Source organism: Scophthalmus maximus, chromosome 11 (assembly GCF_022379125.1).
Source record: "Scophthalmus maximus strain ysfricsl-2021 chromosome 11, ASM2237912v1, whole genome shotgun sequence".
NCBI lineage: Eukaryota > Metazoa > Chordata > Actinopteri > Pleuronectiformes > Scophthalmidae > Scophthalmus > Scophthalmus maximus.
Genome location: NC_061525.1, coordinates 13,942,501 through 13,961,752, shown reverse-complemented (window position 1 = coordinate 13,961,752; position 19,252 = coordinate 13,942,501). Strand labels below are relative to the sequence as shown.

The 19,252-nt window shown below is 42.5% G+C and overlaps 3 protein-coding genes across 4 annotated transcripts in view; 1 reads left to right on the top strand and 2 right to left on the bottom strand.

Annotated features, from left to right (window-relative positions):
* The first annotated feature begins 370 nt into the window (after positions 1–370).
* Positions 371–2,500, top strand: med29 (mediator complex subunit 29). Its single transcript, XM_035623556.2, has 4 exons — positions 371–565; positions 701–759; positions 1,184–1,268; positions 1,962–2,500. The coding sequence occupies exons 1-4, from the start codon at positions 398–400 to the stop codon at positions 2,187–2,189; spliced, it is 540 nt and encodes a 179-aa protein (XP_035479449.1). The 5' UTR covers positions 371–397; the 3' UTR covers positions 2,190–2,500.
* Positions 2,501–3,312: 812 nt separating this feature from the next.
* On the bottom strand, positions 3,313–12,402 carry mlf1 (myeloid leukemia factor 1). 2 transcript variants are annotated; one of them, XM_035622731.2, is made up of 8 exons: positions 12,219–12,402; positions 11,139–11,301; positions 7,600–7,644; positions 5,971–6,054; positions 5,458–5,586; positions 5,048–5,207; positions 4,509–4,647; positions 3,313–4,325 (listed from the first exon to the last, which is right to left on the bottom strand). In XM_035622731.2, the coding sequence occupies exons 1-8, from the start codon at positions 12,263–12,265 to the stop codon at positions 4,259–4,261; spliced, it is 834 nt and encodes a 277-aa protein (XP_035478624.1). In that variant the 5' UTR covers positions 12,266–12,402; the 3' UTR covers positions 3,313–4,258. The 2 variants fall into 2 exon arrangements, with proteins under 2 accessions (XP_035478624.1, XP_035478625.1); XM_035622732.2 differs by lacking the exon at positions 7,600–7,644 and having other exon boundaries at positions 12,219–12,401.
* A 1,084-nt stretch (positions 12,403–13,486) lies between these two features.
* The window catches only part of rsrc1 (arginine/serine-rich coiled-coil 1), a 106,696-nt gene continuing 100,930 nt past the window's right edge, over positions 13,487–19,252 (bottom strand). Inside the window, exons 8-10 of the mRNA XM_035622730.2 lie at positions 18,816–18,922; positions 16,072–16,176; positions 13,487–14,001 (exon numbers count right to left, since the gene is read on the bottom strand). Coding sequence (XP_035478623.2) covers positions 13,909–14,001; positions 16,072–16,176; positions 18,816–18,922 — 305 coding nt within the window. The 3' untranslated portion in view covers positions 13,487–13,908. The remainder of the gene's footprint in view (positions 14,002–16,071; positions 16,177–18,815; positions 18,923–19,252) is intronic.

Sequence of the window (19,252 nt, the reverse complement as noted above, 5' to 3'; positions counted from 1 at the left end):
AATACCATCTTCATGTTTTGCTTGGTCCAGATGACAACCATATTTGTAATATGATCGTATAGTGTACAGTGTTTATATTTTATGGGGCTAAATGACTCTGCTTTTTTGTGATTTCTGCAATACATGATGTGGTAACAAGGCTACGCGCACAGGTAATGTGTATATGTATGTGTGTGTATGTACAGAAAATATTAAATAGTAAAGTCAAAATAAAAATTGAAATTTGAAAAATAATCCAAATATGTTTTTTATTTTTTAATGAACGGTTGAATTTGACTGAAAAAACCCTCTGGATTGTATTTGTAAAAGAAGTTTACATTTACGATAAAAATAAAAATAAAAAACACACACCGGATATGATGTTCTTCTTCCGGCGTGTGCGTCAGTTCTAGTCAAGATGGCGTCCCAGCAGCAGCAGCTCCAGCCCGGCGGACCGATGTCTCAGCCCGGACTACAACAGTCCGCCTCAATACAGCAGCAGCAGCAGCAGCTGAGTCAGCAGCAGGACTTTGACCCGGTCCACAGATTCAAGATGCTCATTCCGCAGCTGAAGGAGAGTCTGCAGGTAACCGTGCTGCGTCGAGCTGAAAGGCTTAAACATCCAAACTGCACCTGAACACAACCCGTCCTCGACTTCACTGTGCAAAATACTGTCGTGTTCACAAATGAATGAACACATGTTTGATTTCCTTTTTTTCAGAATCTAATGAAGATCGCATCCCTGAATCTGGCCCACAACACGTCAATTGACAACGGCATGTGAGTAGCCTGTTTGGGGGGCAACTTTTACAGCAACGCTCCTGTTGTACGACCAATGAGAGTTACACATCTTCTTCTTGTGATCTTGTGGACGTAACTTTCCTCCAACCCAGGTGCTTTTTCTTGCAGCTGATCCGATTTTAAACATTATAACGTGCATTCACACACATTCATCTCTCTAACTCCAGTGGATAACTATGGGGGCTCTGATCTTTATTTACTGGTTACCATGGTAAACTGATGGAGCTCCATTGATGATGGCTAGTTAAACGAAGAGGAATTGAAATGACTCTGATCGGCTTTTCTGCGTTTTCCATCTCTGGGTTCATGAACTCAAGAGTTTGTTACACCTGCTTTGTTAAACAGACCTTTTTTAAGAAAGGATGTTTCTGATTTTTCTTTTCTGTTGTTTCTTCTGTGTCAGCAAAAGCAGCGACGCCTCTGTCCAACGCTTTGACAAGAGCCTGGAGGAGTTTTATGCCCTTTGCGATCAACTGGAGCTGTGTTTGGTAAGACTTTATACTTATTGAATCCCTAACCCAATACATACAGAATAAAGACTTAAAGAAAACCCAACATAACAAGGCTATACTATGTGCTGTGTACAATGTACAATGGTAATACACCGGATATTAGTGAAAGCCGAACACTAAAGTTTCAAATTCTTACTCACAATTTCTTTTTAAAACACTCTTGCAGATGCAGGACTTTGCCTACCCTATTTACTTATTGATTTTTGCATTGGTCATATATATTTCCGATACATAATTAAAGCTTTACATCTTTCTTACTGCCGACTTTTAATAAAAATGAATATTTAACCTACTGTATGTAAATGAACTCACAGATGAATAGAACCTATAGGATGTGTATAGATATAAAAGTGACAAATGAATCAAGATAAGGATAAAAAATAAAATATTTAATTTCACAGATTATAATCTGTGTTTTTGATCCTGCACTCTAAAAAGAATAGAATGAAGCTTTATTGTCATAACACCAATGCATGATGGAATTTCCATTGGCTCTCAGTGGGATGACTTTTTGTCTTAATGTTGTCCAAGAGACTTTCTCCACATTATCTTCAACAAACAAATGTTGTCGGTCAAACCTTAACATTTAGGAGCATTGAGCCCCACATCTGTATTACACATACACTTAAAATGTACTAAACGAACCTGGCTCTTCTCTCCTCTGTGCAGCGGCTGGCCTACGAGTGCCTTTCCCAGAGCATCGACAGTGCCAAACATTCACCCAACCTGGTCCCGACGGCCACCAAGCCAGACACGGTGCAGACGGAGTCCATGTCCTACACCCAGTATCTCGGCATGATCAAGTCTCAGATCTCCTGCGCCAAAGATATCCACAACGCTCTGCTGGAGTGTTCCAAGAAGATCGCGGGGAAGGGACAGCCTCAGGGAATCTTGTAAACCCGAACTGACTATTCCAACTCTTTGTGCATCCTTTTCCAAGGAAGATGATGGATTTCATATTTTGGGGCTGTCCTTTACAGATCTGCTTGTTCATATTCTGTTTCATTTGTCAAGATCTTGTGTCCTTTTCTTTTTCTTTTTTGGTGTGGATAATTTATGTTTCTTGTAAGCTGTGTAAATAGTCCCAACAAAGTCATGTCCTGAGATGACCAGCAGGTGGTGGCAGAGTTGTACCTGCCACCTCAATATTCACAGGTCTTTTTGTAGCTTATTTGTACTGAACATTAAAATCTTTCTACAGATGCTGACTTTTTTTCTCATTATTTTTGATGTTCGAAGAAAGTTAGAATTGCTGATCAAAAACATCTTCAACCAATGAGGAGAATTGTCATTTTAGAGTATTTATAACCCGCATCATTTTTTTATGTTGATTAAGTCTTGAGTTTTTTGTTATTAAGAATCATTTTTCAGGTGTGCAGGTGAATTATCTCACATGGTTTTAATTTAGCAATATAATATGTTTAAATCAGGAGTATTAAAAGAACAAAATGTCAGACTTGCACTCAAGATTTAAAGAGGCAGTTTAGTGCCCTGTCACATGGTAGATGAGAGATATAAGTTTGACATGAGAAGTTAACTTGAATCGCTCATCTTCCATGTTACATAAACATACTAAGTGGGCAGAATACATATCACCGATCCCACTTTGGCCCTCTTGCCTTGTATTCCTGGACGGAATGAGGACGCAGGTTACACAGCTTGAAGCCTTGTTCAAGCTATATGTTGGTCCGAGGCTCCTCAGTTCCAGTTCCTATCAAGGGACTAATGAAGTCAGATACAGGACCACGTGAGTGGGGAGCCTGTTTGACTCGCAGCTGCGTAACATCTCTGACCAATCTGAGCTACTGACAAGTGCTCGGATCCAAAAATACTACCCCGGGTCACTAACAGGCACATCACAATGCAGACTCCTAAACCTTCTCTTGGTCTGAAGAGTAGGAGTTTTTTCAGTTACACTTGTTCAGCATCGAGACTTAACTTCTTATGTTCCTCCTTTTCAGTGAATATGAACCTGAATCATAAACCTGGTTTTGTACTGATTTAAAAAACAAACACTGGATTAATCTTTGAATTTTGACATTTCTTTTATTTTCAGACGATAGTCCTTGTTGAGCAAAGCTTGGAATTAATGAAAATAATCCAGACGTTGTCAAGAGTTTGTGCCACGCTGCACAGTTCCATCAGATGAAAAACAAGAGAAACAATATAAAAAGGGAAGAGAATTATTTTTCTTTTTACAAAGGTTACAGCAGATAAAATACACATATCTAGAACATCGGTCACAAGACAATATAATTACAGACAGACAATTTAGACATTGTCCAAGTGCATTAGTGGATTTCAAACAGTCAATACATCACTAATCTTGTGTCTTGTTGCAACAGGAAGATGACAGAATATGAGAAACACATGACATCATCAGAATGCCACACCTGGGGCAAATGTGATTAATCTGAATGGAAAATGACATAAATGAATTACTGTTTGACTGATAATGTTTATTGATGTAAGGTTTGCCTATGTATGAGAACATAAATGTTGTTATAGTTTTACACCACTGGTTTAGCATGTGCTACGGCCAACACACGTCACGTGTACTTAATGCTCCTGCCAACCATTCTCTAAAGCGTATAGGATTTTAGATTTTTTTAGTACCTCGCTAAAAGTGTCCTGCTATCGATACATTTTTCAACTCAAGTGTTATCTGTATAATAAGATTCAAAATATGAACACTGAGATAGGAGTAATCTGCTCCCTGAAAAAAAAAGAAAAGTCCGGTGGTAATGGGGCAGACACCTCCAGCAGGTTCTCGGCGAGTGGATTTTCATATTGTGCAAGACGAATTGGCAGATGGGCAGCAGTGATGTAAAATGTCTAGTCTCTCATATATTTCAAAATCTCGGTCAGTGGCTTTTGATTCTGTCCGCTTGTTGATGAACCCAGGGTGTGTGTGTGTGTGTGTGTGTGTGTGTGTGTGTGGTGGTGGTGGTGGGGGGCAGGTGGTTTCACGGCCTTGTCGAGTCTGAGCCCTTCATGTTGCTTTTCCCCTCAGCCTTGCCCTTTGATTGGTCTCTGAGGAAGAAACGAAACATGGTTAATGTAAATAATCACTAAATCAATGTGATGCAGTATCATCACCTGAGAATATACTCAGCAGAGTGTATTCAATGTGTGTACTATCAGTTGTCTGCCACTTATTTGTCACTCGATCCTGATCTGCAGACGCTGCACGTGGCCCGAGCACGTCACACTGACCTGTGGGCCGGCTCGGGGCCGGCGAGGGCCTCCCGGCGGACGGCTCGGGGTCGGGCTTCCTCCAGGCGAGAGAGGGGGCCAGATGGTTTGAACTTGGACAACTCCTGCTGCCACTCATCGTCAAAGGTCTGTGCTTCAGCTGCGGGCAGAGGATCAGGGATCACAATAAGCAACATTCTGGTGGTGGACTGATGGTCTACAAAGACCAAGACAGAAGAATATTGATGTGTTCAATTGGCCGGTCTTCTAATCAGTTGTGATTTGACCAGACATGCAACTCCGCCCGGGTAATACACCATTACACACTGTCTAACATTGCCGTGTTGGTTTTTAAATATTGTGAATTATTATAGGTAATTTAACTTTCATAAATGAGAAATTCCAATGTCAGATTTCCTCTACAATGATCTCTGAAATCGCTCCTCACATTTCTGAGCGGTGCAACAAACACTGTATGGCTGGACCCTCAGCATTCACAGAGCAACCGTGCATATAGCTACTGTAGCATCGACTCAGTGCACTCGATTACTTCCACGTACATTCATCCAAGTTCTGAAAGTCCTGGTTGAACTCTTTCTCTCCGGTTTTCTTGTTGAATTTCTTTTCGACAACATGTCCCCTGTCCTCGATGTGGTGACCGATTGACATCTTCTCCAGACCGCTGTCGGAGTCTTTAACTGCTCGCCGGATCTCTTTGATCTGGTGATCGAAAACATTATTAAACCCATCACATCAGTTGAATATCCAAAACGAATTAAAGTACAGCTTGATGGAACAGAGCCACTGTGAGAAATGTCTACCAGTGATAATGTTCTCTCTAAATGAAAAGCCTGGGGGGAAGTTATTGAGTGAGTCTTCTGAGGACATATTCACGTCTCCAAGCTCAGTGTATTGAATTATGCTCTAATGTTGAGTGATACTGAGGCAACACGTCTGATGAGGGACTTACCCCTCCAGGGGCACGGCGCGTCGACGAGCTTGCCTGGAAGACCTTGGGAGGCTCATTCCCAACCTTTGAATATGTCATGACTGATGAGGAGCTGAACGAGTGGGTGTTTGAATCTGTGGACATGTTCTCCTGAAACACACAGACAGACAGACAGACAGACAGACAGACAGACAGACACACACACACACACACACACACACACACACACACACACACACACACACACACACACAGACAGACAGACAGACAGACAGACAGACAGACAGACAGACAGACAGACAGACAGACAGACAGACAGACAGACAGACAGACAGACAGACAGACAGACACACACACACACACACACACACACACACACACACACACACACACACACACACACACACACACACACACACACACACACACACACACACACACAGTTAAGAAACTACAGTTTATGTAGGACGACAGTCTGAGGAATCATTGAAACAAAAGGAGGAGAGCACAAAACCATTACAAGAGTAAACTCACAAAGTTTCGGTTCATGTCCTGCATTCTGTTTCGCATGTTGGCCATCACGTTGTCGAACATGCCGAACGGGTTCCTCATCATGTCCTGCACACACACACACACACACACAGGGAGAAGAATTGACAAATGCAGGTAGAGTTGAATGCCTGCGCTCATACGGGTCCTGTTTCAGAAGACGTAATCTCAACACATCCCGTGGAGTGAGATTTTTATATGTAAAATATGCATCTGAAAATGTTACACTCCAGATGCCTTTTCAATTGCAAATCACTAAAATACAGAGGCTGTTATTGGGTCAGATCACAAGGTTACAATCACAGATGTATAACCTCTGAGCGTTTGATCGACATCGTCTTCTGCTGCCAGCATCACTTTCTCCAAATCAGGATTTCAGGACTTTCTCAACCACGAAGGAAATGAAAGTCTGCTAAATATTGTGGTCTTGTGGATTAAGCTGAATAAAATGTTATCGTGTTGATTTATTGACTCTTGTCTCCAACCCTGGCTCTTTCCTTTCAGCTGCTGTGTTTAAAAAAAACCAACAACATAAATGTCCATTGAGACAATAATCTATCTAACTCCAGTGGATTAAAAGCTCTGGTCTTTATTTACCGGTTGCCGATGGTGAATCACAGTTCCGGAGCTCCATTGATCGTGACCATTCAGCAATAACATGAACATAGTCGGAGTTGATAGAACTGACCCTGATCAGCTGTTGTGCTTTCCCATCTCAGGTTTCATTAACGCAGAGTTCAGGGTTAGACTCAGAGTTTGTTAAACATTTGTCTGAAACAGGACCCCAGGTCACTGAGCATTATCAGCTCGTGAAAAACTCCATCGTGTGTACAAACAGAGAGTGCATGCAGAGTACAGTGTGCTAAATGTGTCTTGCATATGTGCTGTCTGGGACATTGCAACCAGAACATTCACATTTTATCACTTCACCACATGCGGCCTAGTGACATGAATAACAAAGGAACCACAAAGTCCAGCATGCAAGTACACATGGTGTTTATGTCTTCTAGGGTTTTTCCTTCACAGAGAATTCAAAGGTGGCGAACTTGCTCCAATTCTGGGTCTGCTTTTAGAAAAACCTGACCGTGTTTCGTGATAGGGCATTGACTTGTTTGCATTTTTTAATAAGGTTGGATTAATTGCAGGGCATATAATGGATAAAATAATCTGGAAAAAAACCCTCTTGCTTGTAATATTTGCAAATTAACTTTTAAACTGTAACACATTTTATATAAATGCAAGGCAAGTCACTGTGGAGGTGACTTCATTTTGAGCCAGGAAATACCCTGTGTACACCACACATGTCAGTCATGCATGTTGCTGTAAGATGTCGTCAGTCACCTCGCATTTAAAACTTTGTTGACATTATTGCATAGTTACTACTATACTCATGTACTAAAGAGCAATCAAAGGTTTCCAGTTAAACATCACAAAAAAATGTGATGATGACTAATAACACAATATTGTGCACATAGATTTGCATGATGTTGTAAATTAGGAGTGAATGCAGAGAAATCACTTTTTACTGGCTGAGTTTTAGGATGCACACAAACACACACAGTGGATTTAAATGAAAAACTCATGTGATCGCAGACAGCGGAGGACTCAACTGACCGTGCTGTCGGTACTGCCGAAGGGCAACAGTGACCGGCTCAAATCCTGAGGATTCAAACAATATCATTTTAGCAGAGCAACACAACACAGTATTGCATCTCTACAGCATGGTACACTTTTGTTGAGGTTGTTGCCAGTAAGTTGCGAGGTTGTCTTACATCTGTCCCCTAAGCCCTTCACAGGGCTACAAAGAGCTCACCGTGTGACCTTAAGCACGACCCTTCAAGGCCACGAACCCTCTGAGGGTGCAGGCATCAGGCAGCGACAGGCCGGTGAGCAGGGAGCGGCCCTCAGTCAAACCCTGTTTGCTCTGGGCCAAAAACTGCAGGTGTTAATGACCCTGCGGCCCTGGATCAGCATCCCAGCAGCCATCGCTATGTATGCATGTGTATTTTCTGGGGGTGTGATTTGGAGGGGTATTGTGCCTAATCAGGGGGGTGTTGAATGACTTGTGTTCCATGCGTAATTGGGTCGCATTGCCAGAGATTAGCGTGGGTTTAACGCTGAAACTGAGCTTCATTCTAGGAAGGCTGCAGGGGGCTGGGTGGATGGGGGGCTGAGGGGGGGGGTCAAAGAGTCCAACGCTGCTCTCTCAGCTCTTTTCAAAGGTCACGCTGATGTAAAACGCTCCTAACCAGCATCTATGGAGCCTCACGGCCAATTTTATCTCTGAGTGGCAACTAATAAATGCCAGTTACATATCTGCTGGCATTATATTTAGACTGGACTTGCGCAGAGGAGCGTTCGAGGCAGCGAATTAAGGAACATAGACCCCGATGGTCTGCAGCACATTATTTTAGTCTGTCTGGACTACTGCACGTTGACATTCTTTTTTTTTAATCTGATACTGAATCTGCCACCGTGCCCTCTGAAGCAGGCTGCTCCTCCTCGGGGAGCTGACATGCACCTTAGCGGATTAGCGGACATGTGTATGATTCATACTTGACAGGAAAAGTGAGGTTGTGCCACAAATGCATAGATCTTGGCACGTGGTCAGGGAATTTGTGACCTGATGCTTGACCAAACAGTACTTTATCTTCATCAGAAGGCGATGCATCAACACAGAGTTCGATTTTGTGAAATCTGTGATCTACGAAGTAGAAGACCAGTGGAGATAGGGGAGGGCATACTGCATCTGTTTATGGTGACTACTGTTTTTAAAGCTACTTTAGATGAATGAGGGATTTAGAAAATCTCTGTCACACTGCCTCCAGAGCAGGCGGAGGACACTGACACAAAGGGCATAAAATCTGCAACAGAGACAATATCAGCTCTACCTCGAACCCCCTGCCCTGCTCAGGTCAAACCACAGAACATCTAACTTATAATGATTGGCATTTGACAGCACTTACATAAACAAGTGCCCAGATGAATGAGTGCACTGAAAGGTGATATGAACCAGATAGTGGATATTGGCAAGAGAGTGGGAAATGTGAGCGCTCACAGCAGCTTTGAAGGTAAGATGGGGCTTATTTTCCACTGGGGAAATCGAATGCTTAACAAGCTAATACAAGAAGGACAGGCCTTCCAGCATTGCATGTGTGCATTTCAGTGTGTTCACTTGCGAGGCCAGCGTGTTTGTTATTTTGCATGGTGCGACTGTGTGTAATTGCTCTCGTGTTTTTAATACTGTAGTTTGTTTGTTGTTGTTTTTTAAATGCATGGACATTTGTGCCTGTGATATAGGAGAGCAGCAGTATGAGAGTGAGCTGTCTGTCATCTAGCTGCTAATGCACCAGCACTGCCAAGGCACATTCTGCCTGACAGATGGACCAAGAGAGCAACAACGAAAAAAACAGAGTGTCCATGACGATCCGACGCACACACATGCCTTTTACAAAGCACCGAGCAACACAGCACCCGGGCGAGCGTCGGCCCTCTGACCACTGCTCTGGGCAACACAAAACACAAAAAGGGGTTAATGGTATTTGTGGTAATTCAAACTGCAATCTTAAAACACAACGGGAGCATTACTCATAATATTAGATGAAATACTCTGTTTGGAAGGAATTTTTTAGCAGTGTAGTTCCATTTCACCCACTGTCGATGAGGTCATTAGTCAAGAACCCAGAGCCCCTCCTCAGCTGGTATTAGCCGGATAGTGGCATGATGCTAATTAATAGAAAGCAGGTCGTCGGCTATCGAGGGTAGGCTTCTGATGAAAGTCATTATCAAGGATAAATATACAGGCTCTCATGGGGTAGTGGGATTAAATCGGGTGACAGGGACTAAATTTGACTTAGCAGGGACAAATGAGCAGCGGGGGGGGGGGGGGGGGGGGGGGGGCGCGGGGGGGGGGGGGGGGGGGTCTGAGAAAGGTTAACGGGTCTACCGGCCTTGTCCTTACAATCCAGCATAATTAAAATCTTAATGTTGTGGAGCAAAAAAACTGGTCCAGGAGTACTTTCTAACCATGGTACCTTTAGCAAATACTTCTTGCCCAAGTGGCCACCCACCACGAAGGTGGGTTTGTGAACTGCCATTATGGAGCTTCGTGTTTAGCATTTTGGCCACCGCCATGTTGGTCTCTTGAAACCAGAAGTAACCATGTTTGGAAGAGCGGGCAGTGGGCCTGACTGAGAGCTCGTCCACTGCACACCTTTTACCATGCACCCATAGGGCGGTACAAGCTGTCAATCAAGCTGTTTTCACATCCCAATTCATAAGGTACTTAATCATCTATTTGACTCTATTTGAATCTACATGACTGATGTCATGAATCAAGTGAGAAGAAGAGTCATCTACTCAAAGACTTCTATAGAAATGTACTTGTTTTTTGCAACCGTTGGAGTCGCCCCCTGCTGGTCATTTGAGAGAATACAGGTTTCAGGAACTTCCGCATTGGATCCACTTTCCGGACCCGGAGACCACGTCCATTTTTATATACAGTCTATGCTCTTACCTAATATGATATAATATATGCATATAGAATTTTCGAGTAAATGGGGACATGAAAACTAGGGCAACTAGAATAATATAAAAAAAACAACCCCAGTTATTTTCAGCAGCAGCTCATCACAGTAGAGCAAAGCACGATTCTCCGGGGTCCTATTGGTGTGAGTGCTAAAGAAGTCTGTATGTGTGCTTGCAAGAAAGCAGTGTGTCAGTGGAACAATACACTATAAATAGGGCTCCTCAGGGCTAGATATAACTGGCCAGAGAGGCCAAGGGGCTTGCCCTTCCACTAAACCAGAGAATCACATGGCCCCATACCTCAGTGAACGGTGCTCCAGTTACGCGGCCAGAGGCCAGCCTCCACTATAACCTCAGTAAACTTTGCACTTCCTCCAAACTCTAATCATCTGTGGTTTTAAGCCCATGAGCAATTGGACAGAAGAGATACCTAAAGTGTATGAGCGAACTTCTGACGCCTGCAGTGGCTTCATGAAGGCTCAAATGATATGCAAGTAGATGAGTCAATCGTGTACACAAACACATATGGATACTGTAACACACAACTGCCTATCACTTGAGTCCACAAGTAGACAAAACAAGTCAACATTTTTTAAACAAGTGCTTCTGGAAATGCATGTACTCACCCTGTGTTCGTCCCTCAGTGCCACTGACGAGCCGGGGTGCTCGGCCATGTCGTGACCACGGCCTCTCCCGTCCATTATACTGGGCATCGAGGGCCCGCCAAAGGGCTCCGAGAAGCTACGCATCATCTGCCGCATGTGTTCCCTGTGTGCCCGGAACGGATCCCTATTGGAAGGGAAGAGGAAAGTATACAGACTGAGCCAACCCCCAGCATTTACTCATTCATTCTCAGCAACTCTGCAAGATTGGTGTAGACAAACGGCAAACCTGTACAGAGGGGACGCAAAACATATTTACACTTAATCCTCTGAGTTGCTATATTTGAAAATAACACATCTTCTGCAGCAGCTTGGAGCTCGCAGCGAACGCAGCACGCTGAAATAAGAAGAAACCCCCAAAATAATTAGAGGTCAGGTCAAGTGTGGCCACACTAACTCAGCAGCAGGTGTTCTGTATCAAACGTTTCAGTGCAAGCACATGGATGAAGACACAATAATACAATTTTGATTTAGTTTTTTAAGCTTAGTTTTAAGAATATGAAACTACATCAAATTCAAGTGTCAGTCCTCACAGCAGCTGTTGTGTGTTTGATTCAAGTGTAACTGCACAGGTTCATTATCGTTTACAAATGAGTAAAATCATAATGACTCAGTTGGAATTTCATTGATTTTAGATGTGATCTACGTACTCTCAACTGTCGCTCAATGCTGTGCAGTAGTAACACTTTTTTATTAATTCACAAGAAAAGTTACAACTCCAGCTAGTGTTAAGCAAAACAAAAAAAATTAAGCAGCTTTAAATAGGTCTAATATTCATCAACGTTTCTTTTTAAAGAGAAAAGGGTTAGTTTATTTGTAACCAAAAATTAATAAAGTTATAGCTTACAGCTTTAACAATAGTTTATGGACATAACTTTGAAGGATAAACAGTTTAATTTTCAAATGATATTTATCCCCTTGTGCCTCCAGATATTCGTTTCACTGATGCAGTAAATGAAGACAAACGCAAACTTTAATCCTGAGTTATAAAACAACATATTTCATAGCCTACATATTACAGACAGTCACAGCTGAGATACTCACGAGAAGAACGGGTCTTCATCAAAGTCCCTGAAATTACTGTTGAACATTTCCACGGATTTTGAAGCTGTAAACAAAACAAAAAAACAAAAAGAGATTGAGGAGTTTCTAGAAAGTAATCCGCGTGTCCGCCACAGGTGCCCCCGTGTCCCGCCGCTCAGCCTCCGCAACGGCGCGTTACTATGGAGGAGGAGGAGGAGTCATTTAGCACCGCTTTGACCACGTGACAGGAATCCGGCCCTCTGATTGGCTGGTTATTCGGAGCTTCGAAAAGGAACCGTCCGCGCACTGTGTGTTGTGGGCCGCTGCCATGGTAACGACACTGGAGGAGCGTTGGGACAGGTATGCGGCCGGGGGCCAATTCATAACGGCAGAAATATCAAGGGGTCTTTGAGGAAACTGAATCAATGACTTCCAAAGTCAAAGTCTTTGTCTGGGGAAACAGAAGGCATCATCTTTTCTTTTTTTTATACTAAAATAATGTAACTTAATAATGTATATTATAAATATATTTTTAGACAGAACAAGGACTTTGAATTTTGCCCCCTTCGGCGTTCCCACGGCTCTGTAGATCAAGTGATTCCTTTAATAGCAATAGGATGAATGATGTGGTCTTGTTTTGAAGACCAAATCGAATTTGTTCTTTAAAATGTAGAAGACATCACAGGAAGCTGCTCTTCACGATTTTTTTTTAAATGGCGGAAGTGATTCTTTGAGTTAATCTAGTGTGTGAAGACATTTGGGACAGGGACTTGACACGGTGCGCCATAAACACAAATTTAACCCACTCCACAGAGAAGCTTGATCTGTGCGCTTGCCTTAGAAAATCACTTTGCGCTTTCTGATTTATCATTTCATTACAACACCAACTATTTGGAGGGTATGGGAGTGACACACTATGTCCCAGACTCAGTATAGATTTACCATCTGGCTGTTCCACAAATAGGTCTGAGTGTGTACTCCACACTGCCCCGAGTCCCCTGCTCAGATTATGACACAACACCGAATAAATATAGATCAATGAATAGTATAGATATTTAAGAGAAGAGACGTTTAGAGCAGGTGAGCAATCGTTTACGTCAGTCTGTCAATCCCCATGCTAACCGAAGAGATAAGGTTACCTCAGAGCAAGTCAGACTATGCTTTTAGTAAGTTACTGCATGGCAGGCCGACTCATGTATCTGTATTCATCTGAAGATATGGCTGATATCTTACTGTGAGACCAAGTTCATCTCCATAATGCACCCACAAAGACTCATGAGAATTTTCACTCAAAAAAAATCAGTTAGCTTTATTCACTGAGTCGATCAGAAAAGACAAAAACATATCAAATGCTACATCTACACATTAAAACACAATTTTTCATCTGACTTAAAGATCTCCAGCAAAAATAAATGAAGCCAAATGAAGAACAGCAGATGAATCATATTAACATTACTAAAAAAAATAATAAGCACATCAGGAGCAAAAACTGATTATTTTCTTAACTTTTCATAGGTTTTTATAACAGGTAAGAGAAAATAGTGGAAGGGTGAAGTAAGAAATATTATATCCTGAACCAGGCAGACAGAATATGACGGGGGTTGAGACACGGTGAAGGTAAACTTGACACAGTGAAAGAGGTGTAGACGTGAATTTACAAAGTGTCCAGGAAGTGGGGAAGGATCTTCTGGGCTTTTTTTCCTAGTGTCTTTCAGGTCACGGGACTTCCCATGAGCCTCTCTTGTCGTAGCGAGACCAGTCTGTTAAGCCACAGCTCCTCTGCCTTCTCCTTGTCCATGAACAACTGCAGGACGGCGCAGATAAAGACTTGTTAGTGCGCAGACAGACAAAGGTACAGATCAGGACAGGGACCAGAGGACACCGTCGCCATCGGCGTGTGGGTGTGTGAATGAGGTAAAACTGTAAAATGCATTTTAACTGCCAAGATTTAAAAAAAAAAAAAAGGTGCTACACAAGTGGTCAATTTACAATAAAACATTTAAAGGGAACCTCCAAGAGAAAGGCAGGAGGCAAGTTTAACTGTAGTTCAGATTTTTATTCAACATCATTGAGCAAACTCAGTAAAACCATCCAAGAATATCATAATAATTGAATTCTCAATACTAGTTGAGTAGAGTGAATGGTAGTCAGCATTTTTGGTATGTGAAGGTATTAAACAAAATTTTCCTCAACAACGATTACAATTTCAAAATCAAATGTTTTATTTTGTTCAAAAACAAACCCACCACCCCACCCCCACTTGTTATGTGCTTAGGACAGTAGTCGGGCTGCTGGCATTGAGTTAGCCATGATGCAAACGCTTCCACAAGGAAACGCTAGGAGCCAGAAAACAAAGTAGGCGCTTCAGTTCACATACTTTCTTCTCCTCAATTGTCTCCTTAAGTGGTGTTAAAAACATCCTTAAGGTGACGGCTCTGAGGAAAATGAACTGCATCCCTACCGGGCGTCTTGCTACTGCAGCGTCTTTTACGACAGTGACCAAACACTACTACCACATGGAACCACTAGGGGCACTAACGTTGTCTGTAGACTGTATTCCACAGTCTTCTACACTCTAGAATGAGTTATGTTTCCTCCCAGGTCCATGAACCTTGCACAGGGTTGTCAGTGCCACCCATTGACACCCAAGTTAAGTCTGTGGTATCGTACGCCTACTCATTTCAAAAACGCACACGAGAAAACACTTTATTTCAAACGATTCCAGTTCTGAGGGCCTAGAAGTGTGTCAGGAGGAACCCACACATGTGACTTGTGTTCAAGGCAGTACATCACCGGCAGTGATGATAGTGATTGTAAGAGGGCTGCGAAACTGCTGCAGCAAGTGTCTGACGAATGAAGGCATCTGTTTATTGGGAAGTAACATAACGACTATGGGACTGAGACGCAAGACACCGAGAAATATGGGGAAACGGGAAGATCATTTCTATATCCACGAGTGTGTTTGCGTGAGGGTGGGAGATAATGTTGACATGCTGGCTGTGTGTATACAGTGTACATCTCATGTGTATCATTATGCAGATTGCAGAGCGTCCCCCGGCCACGTCAATCCTTCATTCCAAACCTATGCCGCTTACAGCTGCACCGCATGTTATCTGTGTGTTAGATTCAACACCAGTGAGTTCTTGTCTGTCGGCCCGGCGCTGGTGTCACGGTGCTAATGAGGCGGTGTGTGTGGGATGACAGTATCTGGGCTGGGCTAATGGGACTCATCTGTTCTAATTGGAAGTGGAGCTGGAGCTGGAGCCGGTGCTGGGGCCCGCCTGGGGCATATTGCTGCCATACATCAGCCTGTCGGAGGTTGTGCATGTGTGTGTGCATTTGAGCTGAGGGCGGCATGTGTGTGTGTGTGTGTGTGTGTGTGAGGGGGTTATCTGCATACGTCAAGGCATAACTTAGTTTCCCAGTGGAGACAGATGACTGGGAAGCCCCAGGGAGCGTTATTAGAGTTTAAAGTTTTCATTCTCGTTTTTCATCATTGGTCTGCAGGCACGGTAGGAGGTGATGTTAGGAGGCTATCATCTGCTATACTGCAGTGTCCTTTACGATACGATGCACAGTATCAGGATATGAAGGAAAAGCGGTGGTGGTGTCTGTAGATTCAGTGGTATTTTTTCAAAAAGAAAAAGTTTCCCAAGTTTTCCACCAATCAATAAATGCAAGCACCATACTCATAAAAACAAGACGGTAGCAAGAGATTAAATCACACGGAGTGAGATAAACTCCAGCTGCATCTGAGGGTTGTAGCGATCTTTAAAAAGTCTGTTACAGAGCTTCCGCACGGCTTGGCCTGACGTTGAAGCAAACATTAAAATGTAAACCTTTCAGCAAAAGGGTTTGCCAGGCGAGAACTTACATTGGGATGGGCGAGCGTGTCAGTGTCGTCATAGACGATGGACAGGGGAAGAGTGATGTCCTGAGAATCTGCCCTCTCCTCCTGCTTCACCTCAGCCGGCTCAGTCTGTACTCAGGAAATACACAAAGCATCCATTAATTTAAATGAGCACATCCAAGTTCTTACAAATATTCAAGTGATTAAGTAAGTAAGTAAAAATGTAACGAAAAAGAAACTTGATTACATATAAGCATAAAAATGCTAGATGCAAGTAATAAAGTAAAAAAGCATAAATACCCCCAACGACAGTATTAACGTAAACATCATTTCACTGTTTGTATTGTTATCAAATTACCACATATCTGTAAATGTCTACAGGAAGACGATATAATATCCATCCATCATCTTTAACACTTGTCGTTTGACGGTGATGAATGATATGACAACTGTATCCTAATTCCAAACGGCATTAAATGATGTGGTTTATGTAGCGTGTCCACGCTGAAAAAGTAAGAAGGAAAAAAGCCAGTAAACATGCTGTAAACTCTTGGTTGACCTTTTTGAATGTGCTTGCTTATTGTCCCACAAAGCAAAAAAAGGAGATTTAAGGAGCAATTAGAGTGATTAAAAACAAGTCACAGTATTGGAAAAGATTTTGCTTCCCCAAACTGGAATTCAATGGATGTCTTTTAATGGCACAAATGTACACTGATTGCATAGAATGAAAACACACATACTATTTACTGTTCAGTATGTGATATGGAAGGAGCAATGTAGGAATTGTAAAATGCAATACGACATTTCTCCAGCAGATGGCAGTGAAAGATTTAAACATGTAGAAACTACAGACTGTCACCATCATACTGTCTTTCTCCTCGTGGCTTGGCTTCAAATAAGTTAAAGTTGTATTAGCTCGTCTTCATGTTGGTGATTTCGAGGGCTAAAACTTGTAAATATTAAAATATTCAAACCCTTGGCAGAATCAGCTCTGTGACAGGTTAGCTTTGTCAGGTGAGCAGCAACATTAACCACATTTTGTCACAGTTTCAGCCAGAGGGATTTCTTCTGTAAAGGACTTTAAGTAAAGATGAAGGCTCGCTGCTCCCCTCATGTCACCATCTGTAGAGGCAAAGCTGATGGAGGGGAATATGAGCCTTCCATCCACCTTCAGTCCTCCATCCCCAGAGGTATGACTTAAAGCTATAATAAGCCCCATATTTGGGAGGATGGCCTGTTCTCCTTGTTGTACTTGATTAAGAAAAAATAACAAAATGAATACTTTGCCAAGTCCATTCATGTTTCAAAAACAAGTAATACCAGCCACAGTGCAAATGTTTACTCGGTTGGAAAGATCTATTTAAAATTCATTTGGCAGGGACAGAAAGTGAACGCGATATAAAACACACCAGCTAATTAAGTATGGTGATGTGCCAAGTATCAGACGGCATAACTGGTCATTACAATTCTTTGGAATGAAATGCTGAATGCACATTTCTAATGAATGCAGTTTGAATAGAAACAAATCTTAAAAGGTGCTGTGGCAGATATTGATGGTTTCACTGGGTTATCGTCATTAACAGTTGCTTTAAAATCATTCAGTCACAACTTATACCTAGATGACTATCAATACTAAAATCAAATGAACTTTATAATTATACGTTCTCAAACAATAACATGTTTAAGTAATCTTTAATCTTCTAGTAAAAGGTTACAGTATTTTATAGGGTAGTTGTTGTAGTAGTAGTTAAATGTGCATTTTTGAGATATTGCTGAAAGGCTCTGTAAGACTATGACGTCCTCCCAAAAAAGCATGAATCATCTGGATATTTTAAGAAATATATGACTAATGATGAGGATGGCACCACACAGATTGATCCTACAACCAGAAGAGTTGCTATAAAAAAAACAGAGTAAAGTTGAAATGGTGAATAATTAAAGCACTTTTGTTTAATGAAACCTATTAAAATAAAATGTCGCTTTTAAAATTTAAAATGCTAATCCCTTTCAAATTCAAGGAATAATTGAATTATTTTACTTATCTATATTATGTTTTATGGGGTGATTTTAGAGTATAAATCTAACTTTATACACATGGGAGAACTCAATTGACATTTTCCAATACAGGAAGGCTACTGTAGGTGTGAACAATGACAGACTACATAATTGAATCTAGTAAAGTCAGGGGATCGATGTGTGAATGCGGCTTTACACTCAGATAAAGGGGAAGTGTACTGTGCCATCTGTACAGTGCGTCCAGGACAGATCGGCTTAGTCCAGCATAGACTACAGCCACATGGGCGTTGACCTTTGTCCGCGTCTCACCAAGGCGTGTCCCAAAAGTCCGTAGGTCTGCTGTCACATGTTGTCGCCCGTCGTTTCAAAACAGCCATGAGCCCCTGCAAATCTAATTCCTGCTCCTTCAGAGACAGCAACATTTCAATAACGACTTGTGTGTTATGTCTGCATCTGCACAACCCGGGGGGGGGGGGGAGAAAGACAGACAGAGAGAGACAGAGACAGGGGATGGCTGTTGCCTGCTGTGGCTTTTGTGTGGGTGAGCTGCCGCTTTGGAGGCGGCGAACAGTGGAGCGCCTGATGAAACTGTCTCAGGTTAGAACAAACGGCGCTGAATGGGAAATGCTTGATTTGGTCTGGGCTGTCTCTGGACAGAAGGCACAGCATTGCAGAGAGGGGAATTCAATAAGAGACGGAGTGAAAAGATGGAGAGAGTGAGGGGCACGGGGAGAAAGAGAGACAGAACGCACCTTTATATCATCCCTGGATGATTTGAAAGCCTGAGGAACAAAGGAATCACTCTCGATGGCCTCAATGTCCTTTATCCTTCGCACTTGCTCCTCCAGAGTAGTTCCCTCTGAAACACATGTTACACAGACGGGTAGCTATGAACAAAAGCCTGCACACACACACACACACACACACACACACACACACGTGAACACAGACACACAGAGGGTCAGCTGTCCTTTGTCATGTTCTGAGAAGCACCAGATTTCATTTGGACTGGGCTTAGTTGACTGTAAGTTCTCCCTCTTTATAATGTGCTCTGACGCTTACAACAGGAAATATCTGATATTCCCCCGATTTTAATCTTGGCCTCCATGAAAAGGACTCTTGTTTAGCCAAGGGCATAGAGTTAGTACAAAAGGCAAGTGGAAAAAAAATACTAACAAGATAATAGCCA

Coding starts and splice junctions, on each gene's coding strand:
- med29 (XM_035623556.2), top strand. CDS start 398: ATGGCGTCCCAGCAGCAGCAGCTCCAGCCCGGCGGACCGATGTCTCAG. Junction 566..700: donor AGCTGAAGGAGAGTCTGCAG/GTAACCGTGCTG, acceptor CCTTTTTTTCAG/AATCTAATGAAGATCGCATC. Junction 1,269..1,961: donor ATCAACTGGAGCTGTGTTTG/GTAAGACTTTAT, acceptor TCCTCTGTGCAG/CGGCTGGCCTACGAGTGCCT.
- mlf1 (XM_035622731.2), bottom strand. CDS start 12,265: ATGTTCAACAGTAATTTCAGGGACTTTGATGAAGACCCGTTCTTCTC. Junction 7,645..11,138: donor CACTGAGGGACGAACACAGG/GTGAGTACATGC, acceptor TTGAATCCTCAG/GATTTGAGCCGGTCACTGTT. Junction 5,587..5,970: donor AGGACATGAACCGAAACTTT/GTGAGTTTACTC, acceptor TGTGTGTTTCAG/GAGAACATGTCCACAGATTC.